Genomic DNA, 18,221 nt, shown 5'->3' on the forward strand with positions numbered 1-18,221 from the left:
CTTTTGAAGCAATTTTTCCAATTTTACAAGATATGATGGCATCTATTTTTTTAATAAAAAATACTGTGATAAAATTTAGTATAAAATGATTTTAGAAGATTCATACGGATAATAATAGTCAGTTATATTTATATTGTTTATAAATAATTACATTAATTTTTTGAATCCAAAATATTCCAATGTAAGACTTGTAGCTCACTTCCTCTTTAAAAAATTCAAATACAACTATTTATTTATGTCATCATTCAATGTATTTATGCAGGACTACTTAAGAGTTAACATATTTTTCCTTCGTTATTATTCATAGAAAAATGTGAACATTTGAGATTTCGTTGACTTATAAAATTTCCATGCATCCATATATGTAGTAATTCATGTATAATGGTAATGCTCTGAACAAAGGTACGGAGAGAGTTGATCTCATACACAAGAAACTGCTGTTTACAGTTTATCTATCGAATTATAAGCCATCGACACGTTTTTTGTTACATAATTTGCGTTGATACCATTAATAATTTAGTTCTTAATAACAAAATTGTTATTGCCAAGAATCGGATTCAATATTATCAAGTGCACCATAAATAATTTCCATTGTCATCGTTGAGACAAACAAATTTATAAAAACGAAAATTTTTATGCATATAACATATTTACTCGAGTTTCATATAAACATAAATGAAATTGTTTACTGAACAAGTTATAAATAGGTCTTATGTTAATTTCATAGTTTGTAATCTTAATTTACGCATGTTAAAATAAAAAAAAATTGTTATCATACAATGCCACTAATTTATATATTTAAAAAACAAAACAAACTTCAATTGTATATATTCAAAGGCACTTTTCATTATACTTCCAAGTCCAATATTAGTTATTTTTCCATTGAAGAAAGTATCATTTGTTTAAAATAAAAATTACTTATCAGTATTTTAGTTCAAAATTATTTAATATTTATATAATAGCTTTTAAAGGGTAAATTAATTGATAAATATTATTTGATCGCTTATAATTTATGTAAAGATATATGGAGTTACGGCGAGATTATAGATTTTTGGCATGCCATCTTGTAACTATAGTCCAAATGATGTTCAAAGTAGAACAACACAGTAAAACCCCAATTCACGAAAGGAATTTGAAACGGTATACAAGTCATATAATTAATTCCAATTATGAACATTCCAATTTTACAGAAGATATAACCAAAATGCTTGTCTCTTGCAATATTCCACTCCATATCGTTAATCATCCAAATTTTGTCAAATTTATAAAAAATTTACACAAAAGAAGTAATTCCCTCACGCTTCTCCATCACACAGTCAATGGAGTCTCAAAGTATAGTAGTGTTGACCAAGATTTTAAAAAAACTTGAGGGGAAGGATATATTTCTTGCATTGGACGAAACTACTGACACTCGACAGTGGTCCATGACTGCAGTGTTAGTTGGTCCTTTATATGATTAATTTTTGGGTCGTCCTTATCTCATTAATTTTGAAGGTATCCAATGATTACAGGTGTTGCTGTAAAAAGTATCAGCAACGTTCTTGTCTCTTATTTCAGGGCGAAAGACTGAAGGTTTTCATTACCACTGGAGCTTTATATTGTATTAAAGCAACCGAAAACCTTAAACAACATTTTCCAATTATGTTGCATATCACTTGTCTTGCTCATAGGCTGAACAGAATAGCAACGCTCTGACATGATTTCTTTCAAAATGTATGCACTATCATCTCTGAAGTGAATATATATTTTTTTAATTCAGGTGATCTAAAACAATTGACTACTACGGCAAGCACTTCAATTCAGTCAAGGAATATATGAATATTATGTATGAAAACTATGATGCAATCCATAAAACAAAAGATATTTTGAAGAATGATCCACTTTTGTATGAAATAATATTTATTCTACACAATTTAAATCTAATCCAGGTAACCAATAAAGCCTTGAAAGAGAAATTATCACTACTCCCAAGTGTAACTATCGTAGAAAATCTATGCTAAGATATTACGCTTGAACCTTTCAAAATTAATGTCAATAGATAATAGGGATACATCAAATTTAGAAAATTGGCACCATAAACTATCAGTATAGAGTTTTTAACATACAAAAATACTTCTACCCTTAAATTTTATTCCAAGAGGGGTTCCAACGTGATTTTGTACATAAATGTACCAAAAAAATCCCGTTTGACATCATGTCAAGAATATGGTAATCAAATGGAAAATTGGTATTAACTATGAGGATAGTTGAATGATTTCATAATTTATAAATATAATAATATTAATGAATAATTAAAAATTGTTACTTTAATTTTAAATAATACATCCCAATTACATTTTAATCTATCATTTTACAACGATTCCATTATGAAATTTAACTACTTAAAAATATAAGAAATTAATTAGTTAAAAACTAAGTAAATAATAATAATAATTCTTGCATGATTTATGATAACATTTACCTATCTTCATAAATCAATGTTCCATTTCACTATCATAATATCTTTGGCATGACCCCCTCCCCCCTCAAACGGGACCTTTTCGGTATATCTATGTCTGATATCACACTGAAAACTCTCAAAGTCCCAGTAAACAATAGAAGTGTTTTTGTATTTAAAAAATCGCTGTCGTGATTGATGGTTTCAGGTGTCAATTCTCTCAATTCGATGTATCCTTTGTTTTTCTGTATCACCTCCAGACATTTAGCTTCAAAAGGTTCAAGTGTATCTTAAGATAGTTACACTTATGCGTAGCGGCAATCTCTTTTCCAATGCTTAAATGTCTACTTGTAATGGATTCAAATTGTTGTGAATAAACACTATTTCTGACAAAAATGACTTATTCTTCAAAACATATTTTACTTTTTTGATTGCATCATTATTTTCATCCATACGATTAATATACTGTTTGACTGAATTGAAGTGCTTGACATAGTATTCCCCTACTTTAAGAGCAAGGATAGGTGCTGGTGGGAGGGGAACTTGGCATAAAACAGTAAATTTACGTTTTCTATCTCCTGAATTAAAAAATACTTTCTTCACTTCAGAGATGAGAGGGTTTGTATTTTAGAAATAATCAGAACAGTACGTTGCTATTCTGTTCAGACTATGAACTAGACAAGTGACATGCAACATCATTGGAAATTTTATTTAAGGTTTTCGGCTGCTTTAATAGAATATGAAGCTCCGTCGGTAATGAAAACCTTCAGTCTTTTGCCTCTGAAATCTGAGCCAAGAATGTTGGAGCAGGAAATGATTATCCAAAATGCTTGACATAATACCTCTAGCGGATAAAAAAAGTAAATTTTGACCAAGATATTTTTTATCGCTAATAATGACGTTAGCCTTCGATGCGCTACTTTGTTTAATGGTTTAGGTTGCACAAGGTGACTATATTTAAAGGTGAGGCCACAAGGACCTTCTAAGGCAGTCTGGTTGGCGTTAGCTGAATCAGCTAACGCAGTGACGTCACTGTTGCGGCAGTTCAGATAATTTCATTGAAGTGGAGTATAATAATTTGGATCTGTTATGGCATAATCTTGAGGTTCAAAGCGTGTTTGTGCCATACACTTCTGTCCCAATCTGCGGAATGCCCAGTATTTTGCATTTTCTTAGAAAAATTTGATGCTCCAGCGTCTTTGGATCTCAGTCTGCGGGAGAAAAGATCCAATTAATATTAAGAAAGCTAAGATTTGTGACACTGATAGGCATTTTCACATCCAATGATTTTGAGGGGAATCTCCAGGCTGAGATCGAAATAAGCAAATCATTAATCTCCCAGTTACAGCTCTCTCCGGACAACTTTTCATTTGAAAATCCTGTAGATAAAAAGCACCAAATTTATGCACAAGAAAGAATCTCAGTCTATAATAATTCAAATAGTTAATGATTGGTTTAACTGTATGAATACTAGTAGATCATACAAAAAAAAAAAAAAAAAAACTTTATTCTGCGTTTGGTATACATTTGGAAGAACAAATGCATGCTTTGAACGAAATAGAGCTATTAGTTTTGTCCATGAAAATGACTGGGAAAATTTTAGCTTCCATTTCAAAAGGGAATTTTAATCTCCATTCGTTCAACAAAATCATTATTTCAAAGTATCAAGGATAATGGAATGAAATTCATTTTAACCACTCATCTAAATCAAGATTGTCTGGAGAATGTATTCTCACGGATTCGTGCCATCACAGGAATCAATACTCATCCATCCCCAGTGGAAGTCCTCAGAAGACTAAAAGTAATTTTAATTGGAAAAAATCATGAACTTGTCTTAAGAAATCCAATTGTTGAAGAGGAGTTAAATTATGAGGATGATGACGAAATAGTTACTAAATCAATAACAAGTCACTTCTTTTCGTCAAATATACAAGAAAATGAGCAGGATGAAGATGCAATTGAATCATAGGAAACTTTTGAAGATTCTAGACTTCTTGAAGCTCTTGAAGCCGAAAAAGTAATTACAACAGATACTGTAGAATTATCTCAAGTTTGCAATGGTTTTTCAGATCAGGGTCTGGCTTATATTGCAGGATTTTCGGCAAAAAAATTTAAAGACCTTAATACAAATCTAGAGAAAAAGACATGTGACTTCGGATTTTATGAAGAAACGTCTAGCCCTTGGATTGAATTGGTCTCTAAGGGAGGCCTTACGATCCCCTCGTGTGAGTTTTTTAAATTTTATCATTGCCTGGAAAAACATTTCAATGCTTTTCATTTTAACCATGAAGACGCAATTGACAAACCCCCAAACCTATTTGAAAGGCCGCATAATCATCTATTTGAATTGTATCCTAACTGATATTCTTTTATTCACCACTCTTATATTATGTAATAAAATCGAAAATTAGATAATATACATAAAGCATATTAATATAATCTTACATACAGGTAGTTTATTATTATTAATATCCAAATTAATTTTAGTTTTTTTAAATAATTAGTTCTGAAATTGATTTCATTATTCTATAAAGTATCAAGCAAGGATATCGTCAAGTTTCATAACAATCGTAATAAATATTGGAAAGGATTTACTTTTATAGATATTAATATCAATTTAAGTTAAAATATTTTTGCTTTTTATACTTTTTGGCATGGTCTTTAGTTTACCATTTTGTACTATAAATGAATTATAATTATATTTATTTACTTAATTTGTGTTGCCTTACAATTAATTAAGTCTGGATTTTAAAATTATTACTTTACAATTATATTTGACAGAGTGCTATGTGCATCAACAGTGACGTCATTAAAATTTCCTTCTTCTCTTGATAATGAAAAAAACACAAGTGTAGAAATTTTTTGCTGCCTCACCTTTATGTAAAGTCACCTTGGGGTTGCGAAACATTGGTTGCGAGTTTCATATCGACACACCTTAGATATGTATATCACCTTGCGCCAACCATACTGCCTTAGAATACCTTTGTTATTTCTTTGCTTTGTATTTAATATTGCATTATAATGAAAACCTGAATTTTTTTTGCAAGATTTGTGCAATCCTTTTAGTAGTACATGTCTCATATATCTTATTTGTCTTATTAAACCATCGATATTTTTGGTTAAATCCCAAGGACCCACAGTTAAGGACCGGTTCTAAGACTGGACTGGACTGACACAACACTCATCATTGATGACAGGTTGTGTAAATATTTGTTTTTTGTAGCAATTACAATAAGAGCTCAAATGAATGTTGCTCAGATGACACTTGCTGAAATTAAAGTAGCTCAAATGAACGGACACGTTTATTAATATAGATAAATTTCTTAATAGTATTTAAAGTTTATCGTATGAAATTGTAATAAGTATATTACTTTATGGGTATATAATTTGTCCACATTATTAATTCGTTGTTTTTATTATATATAAATGTTTCGCCAAATGATTAAATTTATCTTTAATTAATTCTTTGCATTTCTGTAGTCGGTGAATATTCCTCATTTTTAGAGTATAAGCTCCACCGCAAATAGTGCATTTTCACTGACATCATAAATTGTATCATAAGAAGACACCATCTGGGGGGGGTTATATGTTTACTACACACAATGGACAAATTTCCTATTAATCTTTATGAAATGCATTTAAGAATAAAAAACCATAATATCTGCATTGAATACACTTGATGCATATGGTTTGAATTAAATAAAATTAATAAGTAATGAAAATCCCTAGGAAATGTCCAAATTTGTACAATTGTTATTATTTTTGATAAATTAGGGACAATTAAAGTAGGATAATTAGATAAAAGTATCTTATTCTTTCCATGTTGTATAAATAAGTTTATATGAAGATGTAATAACATATTTTAGGCTTACGATATATAATAAAACTAGGCAATAGAGGCATAGATTTTAGATAGACTGTATGGGTTAAATTCTTTTATTAGTTGGTCCTATTTTGACATCCAATATTTTTCTATTTTCCTTAATATTAATCAAAAAATGGTTTTTATTGTTATAACACTTGGTCGTTTAGGCCCCCAAAGTGGCCTACATCAACGAACCTGATGCACATGAAAATGTTCTATTGAGCGTTTTCTCTGACGTTAAACAGTATATATTATTCAATATATATTTAATCAATGAATTTTTAGAATTCATTGATTTAATTAATAATTATGCCTTAATATAAAAAAAAATATTTGATAAATCATGTAATTCGAGGTTGTGTCATTATGCTTTTTGAATTCATTACACAATTTTACTTTTATCTACCACGGTTCACTTTTTGAACGGCATACCATGCCGTTGATATGACTCAATAAGATTTGGAATGTTTCTTTTTTATTTTCAAATGTTGGAATGATACATATTATATTAAAAAATTAGAGCTAATTAATCTATATATTTAACTTTTTGATTTTGATATTCATTACTCTAGCTATATCTTTAAGAAATTATCTCTTATTTTTATATTTAGGAAATTATGACATGACATCATGTACAAAAACTTTAAAATCGATCCCTAAATTACTAAAACTCATTGCTTCATATTTTTTGTCAATTGATTATGTAGAAATCTTTTTTAAAGGTTTTAAGCCAGGTATAGGTCGAACCAATCAGTCTAAGTATCTATTTTAATCGAAAATGTTCTCATTTCAGTATTAAAATTTTTGATGATTTGGTGGAAATAAACATTATAGCACGTGACTTATAAATAAAGAAGAGAAAAGGATGTATTGAAGAAGAAAATAAATTGTACATAGCTACTAAAAACCTGCCACATGATTTTTTTCTAAAAATGTTATTTATTAAACCCACGGATGAGGTTGCGCAGTAGATTTGGTGCCACTCCAGATAAATATATTTATAGTATAGCTCATTGACGGATCCTTTTGAGCTACGGCTTATAATTTTAATATCTATTTTTTCCCGTCATAGAGTGCAGTGAAGTAAGAAATGGCTGCTGCTCTTGTAGCAGTAGAATAGATTATTTATTATTATAAGAATAACAGGGGCAGCAATTTTTACAACAGCTGCTACACCTGCTGCTGTTTGAGTGTATATAGCAGTACGATTGTGTGCAACTCCCAGCTGCTGAATTCTAGCTCTGTTCGTAAGCTGTCGTTCCTCGCATTACATTTGGAAACAAAGGTAGGACTTGGATGATTTGTTTTAATCTCTTGTCTTTGGTATGAATTGACGTCTTTTGCTTAGATAATGGACTATGATGGAAACTTGGACTAAAAGCGAAGAAGAAGGCGAAGAGGAGGAGGAGGACGGAGAGGACGAGGATGAGGAAGAAGAGGAGGAAGAAGAAAAAGGGGATGAAGAGGCTCTGGGAGGCGCCGGAGTAAAGGATCTTGAGGAGGATGAATATGAAAACGAAGAAGAAGAGGATGATGATCCCAGGAGCGTCCTAAGCGAAGAGACTACAGCATACACAAAAGGCCACACTTCAAGGCAGCAGCATGTCAACAACGACGACTCTTTAGTAAATATTCCTGTTTTTCCACTTCTCACAAACAGGACTTGATCATTTATTTGTCTTTTACAGAGTAATGGACACGCGGATAAATCTCTGGAGGACAATTCCGAAGAGCCTCAACACGATAAAACAAAAAACTCAAATAATACACATAATAGTACTATCAGCACCAACAATGTCCATCGCCGAGAGGCTCGTAAAGAGCGACGCCTCAAAGAGAAAAGAGATAAAAGACAAAAAAATAATAAAGAATGGAAGTGCTCCTACTGCTCACTGTCCTTTTTGTGTCGAAATGAGTTTCTTAATCATTGTTCAAGTCAGAAACATCAGCAAGCCATTACTTCAGATGAAGGTGCTTTAAATAAGTCTACTACTTGTTGAATACCTTAGTTCTCTTTATTAATTTGTGAATAAAATGCATCTCTTTTATTTTCTGTAGGGAAGCATTGGAATTTTAGAACACCTCCAAGAGGATTTGGATCTGAAACCTACCAAATGTGTCAAAATATGACCGTAGAAGGTGCATTACATTTTTTATTCTAAAAATATATCTTATAAGCATTTCATTTCCATTTTTTCCTTCTATTTCTAGGAGTTTGTCGTCATGGAGATCAATGTGTTGACGCTCATAGTAAGGAAGAACTATTAGAATGGAAGGATAGATTTGACTTTCGTCAAAAAAAAGCTTTCAAAGCTAATAAAATCCTAGGAAAAACATTTGTCGACACTGTTATTGAAAAATTAAATAACAGCTCTAATCCGAATGCCCTTCTACGAAGTTCCATTGATGGCACAACGTGTCAGGTTGATACAGATTTGAATATTAGTATATCTAATAAGGTGAAAAATGTGGAGTGGGTTTTTTATATTCATTCATCCAAAATAGTGCGTCATGTTGCCCTACTTAGTGACGAAAATCGGATTCATTTCAGTATTGCTAGTGTGAAACACCAAGGGGTCAGTGACACAAAAGAAGTTCTAAAGACCTACAATACAGACTCTTCTCAAGAATGGATCCACCCAGAAACTAACTTCTTTAGCTCATGCAGGGAAATGGAATATAAAATTAAAATTGGATTCTCCGCGGATTTCTTTGGAACTTTTAACCAAACTGTAGTGTTTAATTTCGGGGGCTCTAGTGACATACTACTTCTTAAAAGGGACCTTCGAGTTGATGTAACTCCCGAAGAGAAAGAAACAGATGAACCGAGTAATGAGGACGATGATGAATCCAAATTTAATGATGTATTGATCCGGCAACCTGATCGTTGGGATGAAAGTAATTCTACCATAATTGATTTTGATCCTCCTATCAATGTACTTTCAATTGAGGCTAAGACCCTATATATGAAATATCCACCTCCTCAACCCTCTAAATTCAAGCTATCACAAAATGTTAAAGATACTCGCTTAACGAAAAATAATTACAGAGGTCGAATGCACGAGTTACTCTTTATTGAAGAAATGGCGCAATATGAACAAGTTAGTCAGTTCAATGTTGTTGCCAAGTTAAAGCTTTTTTCTCGCTACTTTTTGACACCGTTAAGTACTACATCAAGCACTGCCAAATATTCTCGTCCTGGAGAACTTTTTGGCAAAATGGCTCTAGGCTCTAATTTAAATGAAGATACCTCAGCTGGTAGATTAATTCTAACTAATTGCTCGACACTCTTGTTATCACAATCAGGATTCTCTGCTGAAAGTGGGAATAAACGCGATGCATTCGTTTCTGTTATTGAGGATTCTGGTAAAAATACTCTATATTTGCGTCTCTCCTCTGAAATCGTTAAACGTTATGAGTTGAAAGAAGATGACACGTTTGAAGTAGAAATCCAGTTTCAATTGAATCGACTTCCCATTTGTGAAATGCATCTTGCAGTGGATAGACTACCCGATCTAGAGCTTGTGTATCCTAATTTAGATACTGAAGTAGTTATACCATGGAGTACTGGAAAACAATGGTCAGACGAATTTGATGGCAGTTTAAACCCTAAACAAAGAGAAGCTGTACTTGCTATTACTTCCCCTATTGATGTGATTCTTCCACCCATTTTGATCATAGGTCCATATGGAACTGGCAAGACCTTCACTCTTGGTCAATCTCTTAAGATGTTGTTAAAAGATCGTTCTAATCGGATCCTTGTTTGTACACATTCAAATTCTGCTGCAGATCTTTATATTAGAGAATATCTTCATCCTTACGTTACTGAGATGAAAGCTGCCAGGGACAATGTTGAAGAAACTGAAACTTCTCCTATTAAAGTTTTAAGGGTTTACTACGAAAATCGATGGGTTAAAACTGTACACGATACAGTTCTTAAATATTGTTTAGTGACAACTACTGAGCATTCAAGAAATTTCCGTAATCCAACTTTTGAAGAGGTTGTTGATTGTCACATTGTGGTAGCTACGCTTAGTACATCGAAAAGTTTGACTGGTCTAGGCCTAACTAAAGGCCATTTTACTCATGTATTAATTGATGAAGCTGCTCAAGCAATGGAATGCGAAGCCATTATGGCTCTTGCTCTTGCTTCTACCCAAACTCGTGTTGTTTTAGCTGGCGATCATATGCAGTTGAGCCCTGAAGTGTTTTCTAAATTAGCTTTAGAAAAGAAGTTTAATAAATCTCTGTTGGAACGTTTATATGATTTCTATCCCAAATCTAACTTTCCTTGCAAGATTCTTCTCATTGAAAATTATAGGAGCCATCGTGCCATTATTGAATATACTTCTGAATTATTCTATGAACAAAAGCTGCTAGCTTCTGGAAAACAAACTCGACATGATCTATGGTACCCTCTTACTCTTTTTACAGCTCGAGGTGAAGACGTTCAGGACCTTAACTCAACTTCATTTTATAATAATGCAGAAGTCTACGAAGTAGTTGAGCGCGTTACTCAGTTACAATTAACTTGGCCTAAGTCTTGGGGCCGTAGAGATGAAACATCAATTGGTATTGTTACTCCTTACTATGATCAGGTTCAAAGAATTCGCTCAGAACTTCGGAAAAGAAATTTATTTGGTGTCTCTGTGGAGCGTGTACTAAATGTTCAAGGGAAGCAATTCAGGGCCATATTTCTAAGTACTGTACGTACCCGAAAAACGTGTGTAATGAGTCAAGAAGATCCAGAGGTAGATTTTGGATTTCTTTCGAATGCTAAACTTCTTAATACAGCTATAACTCGAGCTCAAAGTTTGGTTGCTGTGGTAGGGGATCCTGTAGCCCTCTGTTCGATTGGTAAATGTAGAAAAATGTGGGAAAAATTTATGGAAATATGTAATAAAGGCGGCTCATTTTTCGGACTCACATATCAGGCACTTCGTGCCATGTTGGATAATGTTGAGTTTAAGAAGACTTATGTATTAAATCCATATGCGCCAATCTTTGTCCCCAGATATGCTAAACAACATCAACAGCTACGTGTTAATAATAACAACCAGAGACAGAATTATCAAAACTTATGCCGCGTGAATTCTATTCAAGGATTATTCAATCCATATGTTCCTCCAATTCCACCTCCACCCCCTCCTCCATGGATGAAATATGGGCCTCCACCACCTAACATTCCTCCTCCTATGATGAACCATGGTTGGCCTCCTTTGAACCACTCTGGCATAAATGATAAGTCATCATCTAGAAACAACACGCGTTCCAACGGAACTCTTCCTCCAAGGCATAGTTCTCAATTCCAAGGAAAGTTTAATCGCTACGAATCGCCGCCTCCTCTAATTGGAAGAAATGCTCAACAGCAAAATGGTAGACAGCATACAAACAATAACCCCCTAACTTCTTCTTCCTCGTCTTCTTCAACCTCAAATTCAACTATTCAAAATAATGACTATTTATTTTTGAATGATGGAGTTCATTTCCCCGGAAAACAGCCTCCTGGAGCTAATGTATCTCCCTTCAGAAATCCTCCTCCTACTTCCTCATCGAATCAGAGCCAGTCAAATGATGATATCCTCCAATTTGCCCTTCAGCTTTTGCCTGAAGACATTAAGTTAGCAACATTTCTTAAATCGAATCAAATGCAAGTAGCATGGTATAATCATCTCCAAGTTAGTAGAAGCACGAAGGAAGCTACTTTTTTCAAGAACTTTATTATTCATCTTCAATCTAATCCTGAGATAGTCTTATATCTTAACAAACAATTAATGAACCGGAAACTAATGCTTAACCTTAATTCTGATCCTCAACAACCTGGTTCTAGAGGAGGAGGGAGTATTCCATTTCATCCTCCTCCCCCAGCTCATCCTCCTCATTTCTCTCATCATCAACCTCAAGTAGCATCTGCTATTTTAGCTCAAGATTTAGAAGCTCAGTTTCTTCAGCAAGATTCTATCAGAGCCAATAATCCAAGTGGAAACAACCATTTTCTCGGCAGCCAAGTTGATTCAAATAATTACTTATTACCCTCTGCGAAATCTACTGATCACTTTTTCTCTTTATCAAATAGAACAGAGCCGTCATCGACTACTGGTTTGATAAATGAGCCTACAATATTAAGAAATGAGGAATTTGATCCTCAGAGCTTGATTCTGTCCGAGATTTTAAGTTCAAACAATGAAAAAGATTTAATTTTTGATAGTACTAAGCAGTTGGACCCAGGGCCTAAGGTTCCTCTTTATATGAGACGTCCAGGAATAAGTAACGAAGTAGTTCCCCATCTTCAGCCACCTACTACGAGTGATATTTCAACCTCATTTGAAAGTTCCTTCTCTAATATAAATCTTGATCGAACCTGGGGAGGGGTAGATTATGCTCTTGCGTCCAAACACAACACTCAGCCATCTTCATTAATACCAAGTTTTGATTCTAGCTCGCTATTTTTTAATGAGTCGTCAGTTGATAAACCACTTACCTACGCTAATGCCCTGTTACGAAACTCGACACAAGAAAACAAAAGCTCTGAGGAGGAAAGGAATTCTACGGATCCTTTGGCTCGTATACGAAGTTTTGGTATGAGTAATGTGAGAGAGGATTCATATGATTTAAGAGTGAGGGAGAACAGTTTTATTGGAAGTAATAATGGAGGAAGAATAGGGGATTTTCGCCTCTTTGACAATAAATTTTAAATTTATCGAATAGACACTATTCATTATTCCCTTTATTTTGATTGACTAAAACTGAATCCAATAAATAAATATATTTCTTTTCAAGCAGACTAATCTGCTTGAAGACAGTTTTTTTTTTCTTTCGATTTTGTGATCTATACAAAATTTTTACTCAAGTTTACTTATATAAATTTTTAACTAAATTTCTTCTATTCTTTATAAAAATATAAAAAGTTTTTATCCTACCAGTTAGAAAAAAAAATTTCTATTATAACTTATTAAAACATTTTTGAAAAATGAAAAAAACAAACAAAAAAAAACAAACAAAACTAAAACATAAAACTATCCCCAAAAAAATTAATAAAAGCATAAAAAATGTCAAAAAAGTTTATATCTCACCAATATTTTTTAGATTAATGTATCTTATTTTTACTTTATACCTACATTCGAGAAGCAAAGAAAAATTCTTTTTCAATTATGAAACAAAAAAGAAAAAAAAAGTATTTTATATATGTTAATCAATTAACGATTTTTTGATTTTTTGTTATTTTATTGTGTGAAATATGACGATTTTTGATCGTCTTAATTTGTTCTCGGTTTAATGGAATACATTGTTGAAAGAGGTGTTAAATGAAAAAAAAATTAAAGGAAAATGAAAGATCGTTTAGTTTTATTGTTAATAATAATTAATCAATCAATATTAAATTAATATTATTTTTATGACGTAGAATATCTTGTAGTTTGTCTTTCTCCTCTTTCTCAATTATGAAGTTGATTGGTCATTAGATTTTTTTACCTGTTGTGGCACAATTATAATTATATTATTATAAATATTATGCTTTTTTGTTAAATGAAAGTAGTTGGTGTATTTAGAAATAAACAGCTCTAATATTAATTAATAATCTCTCGGGTAATTTTTAAAGGGGTAGCCACAAGACATATTATGTATGTGCCTACAATATATATGACGTACATAATTATAGATATGTTTATTTCGAATAAATTAACTACATTTATTTTCTCCCAATTTAAATATGTTTTATTATATTATTTGTCAATTATTACTGAGCAATGACACGCGTTTCTTCAGATTAATTATATATTATATATATCCATAATCTCTACATACGATATATATAAATAATCCACTGATATCGATCTTTATTAACTATTTTAATTACATAAATGTTGTCATGTTATAAATTTAGTGAATGTATATTTGGTTATTCGGCAAAGATTTTTTTTTTTCTTGATGAGTGATCCGTATGAATTTAATGGATTTGTAGATATTGATAAAAAATGAATTTTGGTGGAAATACATGCATAGCAAAACATGAATTAACTATTATTATTTGTATTGTCTAATTAATTATAGGAACATTCCTTGACAAGTATAGAATATTTAGAGTCAAGTTCGGATACAAGATCGATAAATACGCTTTGAAACAATGTTCGCTCAGATACCCATTTTTATCTCTGCCCATGAAGTTGAACTGATGTTATGTTTTTGGATCTGTTTATTAGTCACCAGGATTACGACAAGAAAAGATGATATATGGTCACAGTAGGAGACCATTAAATTTTGAGAGGTCAAGGTAACACAAAAAGTAAGAAATGACTTAAAAACCTCGGGACAAGTTGAGATATACATCACTCTACAGGGCGAGGACTCCAAAATTAGAAAATTTTAAAAGCCGTTTTCACTTCTGAGAGAGCCATGAACGCCAATTATTTAAAAATTTAATTTCGCGAGAGCCATACATCAATACGTTTAGCACTAAATGTAAAAAGGTGAACATTTTATGTAAGACCACCACTTTCTAAGTACCAAAATTTCAATGATTAAATCTTAGCTCTGCCGCATAATTTGCCCGAATTGCTTTTAGAAAATAAACCTTAATTTTTTTTTCCTCCCGTTTTAACCTGAATTTTTTTCTTTCCATTAATAATTCTTGTAAAAAAAAACAACCAAAAATTCAAAATGTGTAATTATTTTTTTAAATCCAAATTTGTCTGCGAGTCATATGCAGTTATCAAAAGAGCCACATCTCGCTCGCGAGCCATGAATTCCTACCGCATGGTATAGAAGAAATGTGAAATAAATTTCTGCACAGTTAACTTTTTCTTTCTTTCTTTGCCATCAACCTCATAGGAATTATTCATGAGAATGATTATAATTTTCCCTTTTTTATAGGTACAAATCGCGTGTTGGCCCCAACATCTATCCTCTGTATGTTTATTTTTAAATTCATTACCTCTGCCTGGGACTATAGTTATTAACTATTATGTTTTGCCTCTGTTATTGACAAGGATTAGGGTAAAAATTACCAATCGATTTTGATCAAACTTGGTACGTACATTATATATCAATCGATTTTAGGTGTAGGTTTTGCGTTCTACCGAGTGTCCATTCTAGTTTCACATAACTTTTCAATCAATGCATAAATTGTGTACATGTAGCAAATTCTTTGTGTTAAAATGCATTATTTGATTACAGCAATTATCATTCTAATTAATAACTATTAATTGATACCATATTTTAATCTATTCAAATTAAATGGGTATTATGTATTTATGAGTAATATAACTTTGAGCATTTGAACTTAATAATGCGCCACATAATAGTCATATTTTATTAATTTGTATTAAAATTGTCAAAAGTTACAATATTAATGTATCGATCATCATCTATGGAGTATTCAATTATTGCACGATCCTCATTTTTAAGTACTGGAAATCCTTAGTTTAAAATGATTCATCTCATTTTATAGTTACAACATGTTCAAATTGCTTAAACAAGTTACAACTAGTACAAAATTGTAACTTGTACAAAACACGGTTACATATCATGAGTGTCGAGAAAATGACACTTGAACGTGATCGAAAAATATCCATTTGCGCACTCCAAGCAGTTGGGGGTAGGCAGGACCACTGTCTACGCCGTGAACAAGTCCGAAACGTTGAAGAGGGAGAAGGGTTCTGTCAAAAAGGTCAAACTGGACCACAAAGAGTTCAAGAAAACAGCCCAGGCCAGTCTCTTCAAGTCCATGAGGGCCCATGCAAAGGATCTCGGGTTTCACACCAAACTGTCCAGAGAGCTATCAAAAAAGTGGTTGGAAAGAGCCTTGTGAGGGTGGAAGGCCACTTTTGACACCATCAATGAAAGAGAAAAATCTCCTCCGTTGCAAGTCTCTTTTGAATTATTCTTATGAGTTTTTTGAACTCTTTTTTGACACTTTTTTTATAATTTGTTGAAACATAAAATTCAAAGCCTTCTTTTGAACTGCCGCCTGTCCACATACCGATTGATAGATTGAAATCTGAGCACTTTGAATTTTAAACTTCAACACGATATAATTTATTAATGAACAATATAATTTCAAAAAAATTAATACTATAAGTAGATGTGTGTTTGAGCTATCTTAATCATAGATGTAGTCGCCCTTAGTAGCAATGGTGGCTTCCAGGCAGCCACGGATGATCTAGCACCTGCAGTGGAAGGAGTCTTCTATTATGGTGCCCCAGTGCTTGCTAACAGTGGCTTTGACAGGTTAGGTGTTTGGAGGACGGACAGTTCAAGCCTTCCCCTGGATATGCACTTAAAATTTATAGTGGAGGGCTTTAGCATCAGGGCTGTAGAGTGTAGGGGGGGGGGAAGCAAAAGTGAAATATTGTTTAAGAAATATCGAGCTATCACTTCTATGATAATGATACTCTTGAATAATTTTTTTACTTTTTAAATTTATGTAGTATTAATAACCAATAACGTCACCAAAAATAGAAAGATATATATATATTTAATAAATCTGCTGTTCTTGCCCATGGATTTCTCAAATCTATGGCTTACCCAGCCATTTTCTTGTTGACTAACCTTGTTCTAATGTGGAAAATAATTGGTTTGGACCAATGACGAAGGAAACATAGGGCTTATTGCCCCCTCACTTTGGCGGAATTTTTATAATTATCAGATAAAAAAAAATCCTCTTCTCTAAAAAAATTTAAATGTCATCATTTGAGAAAAAAAATCAATTTCCTTCTTTTTTTAAATTGTTATTCGTTTAAACTTAGTCTCTTCTGAAAAATATTAACCCCAAAATTTAAAATAAATTGTTTTATCCCTTCTAAAAAAATATTACTCCAGTTTAATATTTATAATAAAAACAAAGAAACTGTTAAGTCAAAATTGTCAAAATGTTCCTCAAGTGGAAAACCCTGATGATGCCACTATTATATAATCCCCCCCTCCCTTGAAAATAAAAATGACGATTTTTTAGTTTTTTGAAAATTTAAAAAAATAAATTTGAAATATAGGTTATAAAAAAGTTCTCCCAAAGATATGTTAAACATTTTGTAAAAATTTTGGTTGTCAACTTTAAAAAAATATTTTATCAAAAAGTCACAAATATTTATTTGAAAATAAGTCATTTAAAATTCCTAGAAAACTTCACCTCCATATAAAAAAATTATGAACTAGTCAACACAAAAAAAATCAAAAATTAATAATTGACACACCAAATATAAGACATCCTCAAGATGGTTGATTTTTTTTTTGCTTAAATGTTTGAATGAATTTAAAAAAAAAAACTACATGATTTTTTTAAAATTTCATTTTCTGCAAAAAAATAACCGTCCTACGCAATTTGTGGTATATTAGCGATGAATGGACAATTATATTTGTTGACTTGAAACTTGAGTAAGAAGTTAATTAAAAAATTTGAGACTTATTTGTAGCTTGTAAATAAAGACTTTATAATATTTACATTTGTTTACAATACAAAAAATGTACGACTTCCTTTGTTTTTAATACAGGCTTGGTCCCGTTCATCCTTCATTTTCTGAAAACACACATTCATTAATTTCCTAACGTTCTTTCGTGTATTTTATTCAAACGAAAGGAAGAGCCAATGATCAATTAGCGTCCAAATTTAGTTGGCAATAAACCCTTGCGATATGTATCTTTTGAAAAAGAGGCCTTTTTATAGTTTTTACTCGTCAGATACATACATTTTTTTTAATGTTCCATTAATTGGTTAAATGGAGTTGCATCGATTAATTATAAGTAAACATGATAGTATTACATTTACTCCATCTGACCTAAGAATCTTATGGTGAAATCCATATACAGAAAGTATATTTCCTTCTCTAGGAAACGCCTGGGCGCGAATGCACATTGAATGACTCATGAGCTATGGCGATCATAATTTTTTCTTATATATGCAGAAATCCTCTTGTGAATTCAATTAGA

The 18,221-nt window shown here is 32.1% G+C and overlaps 1 protein-coding gene and 1 long non-coding RNA gene across 3 annotated transcripts; one reads left to right on the forward strand and one right to left on the reverse strand.

The window, feature by feature from the left end:
• Positions 1-828: 828 nt before the first annotated feature.
• Positions 829-4,307, reverse strand: LOC121116736 (uncharacterized). The gene is made up of 3 exons (XR_005863931.2): positions 3,716-4,307; positions 3,280-3,648; positions 829-1,517 (listed from the first exon to the last, which is right to left on the reverse strand). It is a non-coding gene; the product is annotated as an uncharacterized lncRNA (long non-coding RNA).
• Positions 4,308-7,283: 2,976 nt separating this feature from the next.
• On the forward strand, positions 7,284-14,314 carry Helz (Helicase with zinc finger). 2 transcript variants are annotated; one of them, XM_040710825.2, is made up of 5 exons: positions 7,284-7,587; positions 7,651-7,927; positions 7,991-8,273; positions 8,361-8,441; positions 8,514-14,314. In XM_040710825.2, exons 2-5 carry the CDS (start codon positions 7,661-7,663, stop codon positions 12,995-12,997), a joined length of 5,115 nt encoding a protein of 1,704 aa, XP_040566759.1. In that variant the 5' UTR covers positions 7,284-7,587; positions 7,651-7,660; the 3' UTR covers positions 12,998-14,314. The 2 variants fall into 2 exon arrangements, with proteins under 2 accessions (XP_040566759.1, XP_040566760.1); XM_040710826.1 differs by lacking the exon at positions 7,284-7,587 and having other exon boundaries at positions 7,594-7,927.
• The last annotated feature ends 3,907 nt before the right edge of the window (positions 14,315-18,221 follow it).

This window comes from Lepeophtheirus salmonis, chromosome 4, assembly GCF_016086655.4.
Source record: "Lepeophtheirus salmonis chromosome 4, UVic_Lsal_1.4, whole genome shotgun sequence".
Lineage (NCBI taxonomy): Eukaryota > Metazoa > Arthropoda > Copepoda > Siphonostomatoida > Caligidae > Lepeophtheirus > Lepeophtheirus salmonis.

What these genes read in the sequence shown, in the direction of transcription:
- Helz (XM_040710825.2), top strand. Translation starts at nt 7,661, where the DNA reads ATGATGGAAACTTGGACTAAAAGCGAAGAAGAAGGCGAAGAGGAGGAG. An exon ending in AGCCATTACTTCAGATGAAG is followed by an intron (nt 8,274 to 8,360) that starts GTGCTTTAAATA and finishes TATTTTCTGTAG; the next exon opens with GGAAGCATTGGAATTTTAGA. An exon ending in TCAAAATATGACCGTAGAAG is followed by an intron (nt 8,442 to 8,513) that starts GTGCATTACATT and finishes TTCTATTTCTAG; the next exon opens with GAGTTTGTCGTCATGGAGAT.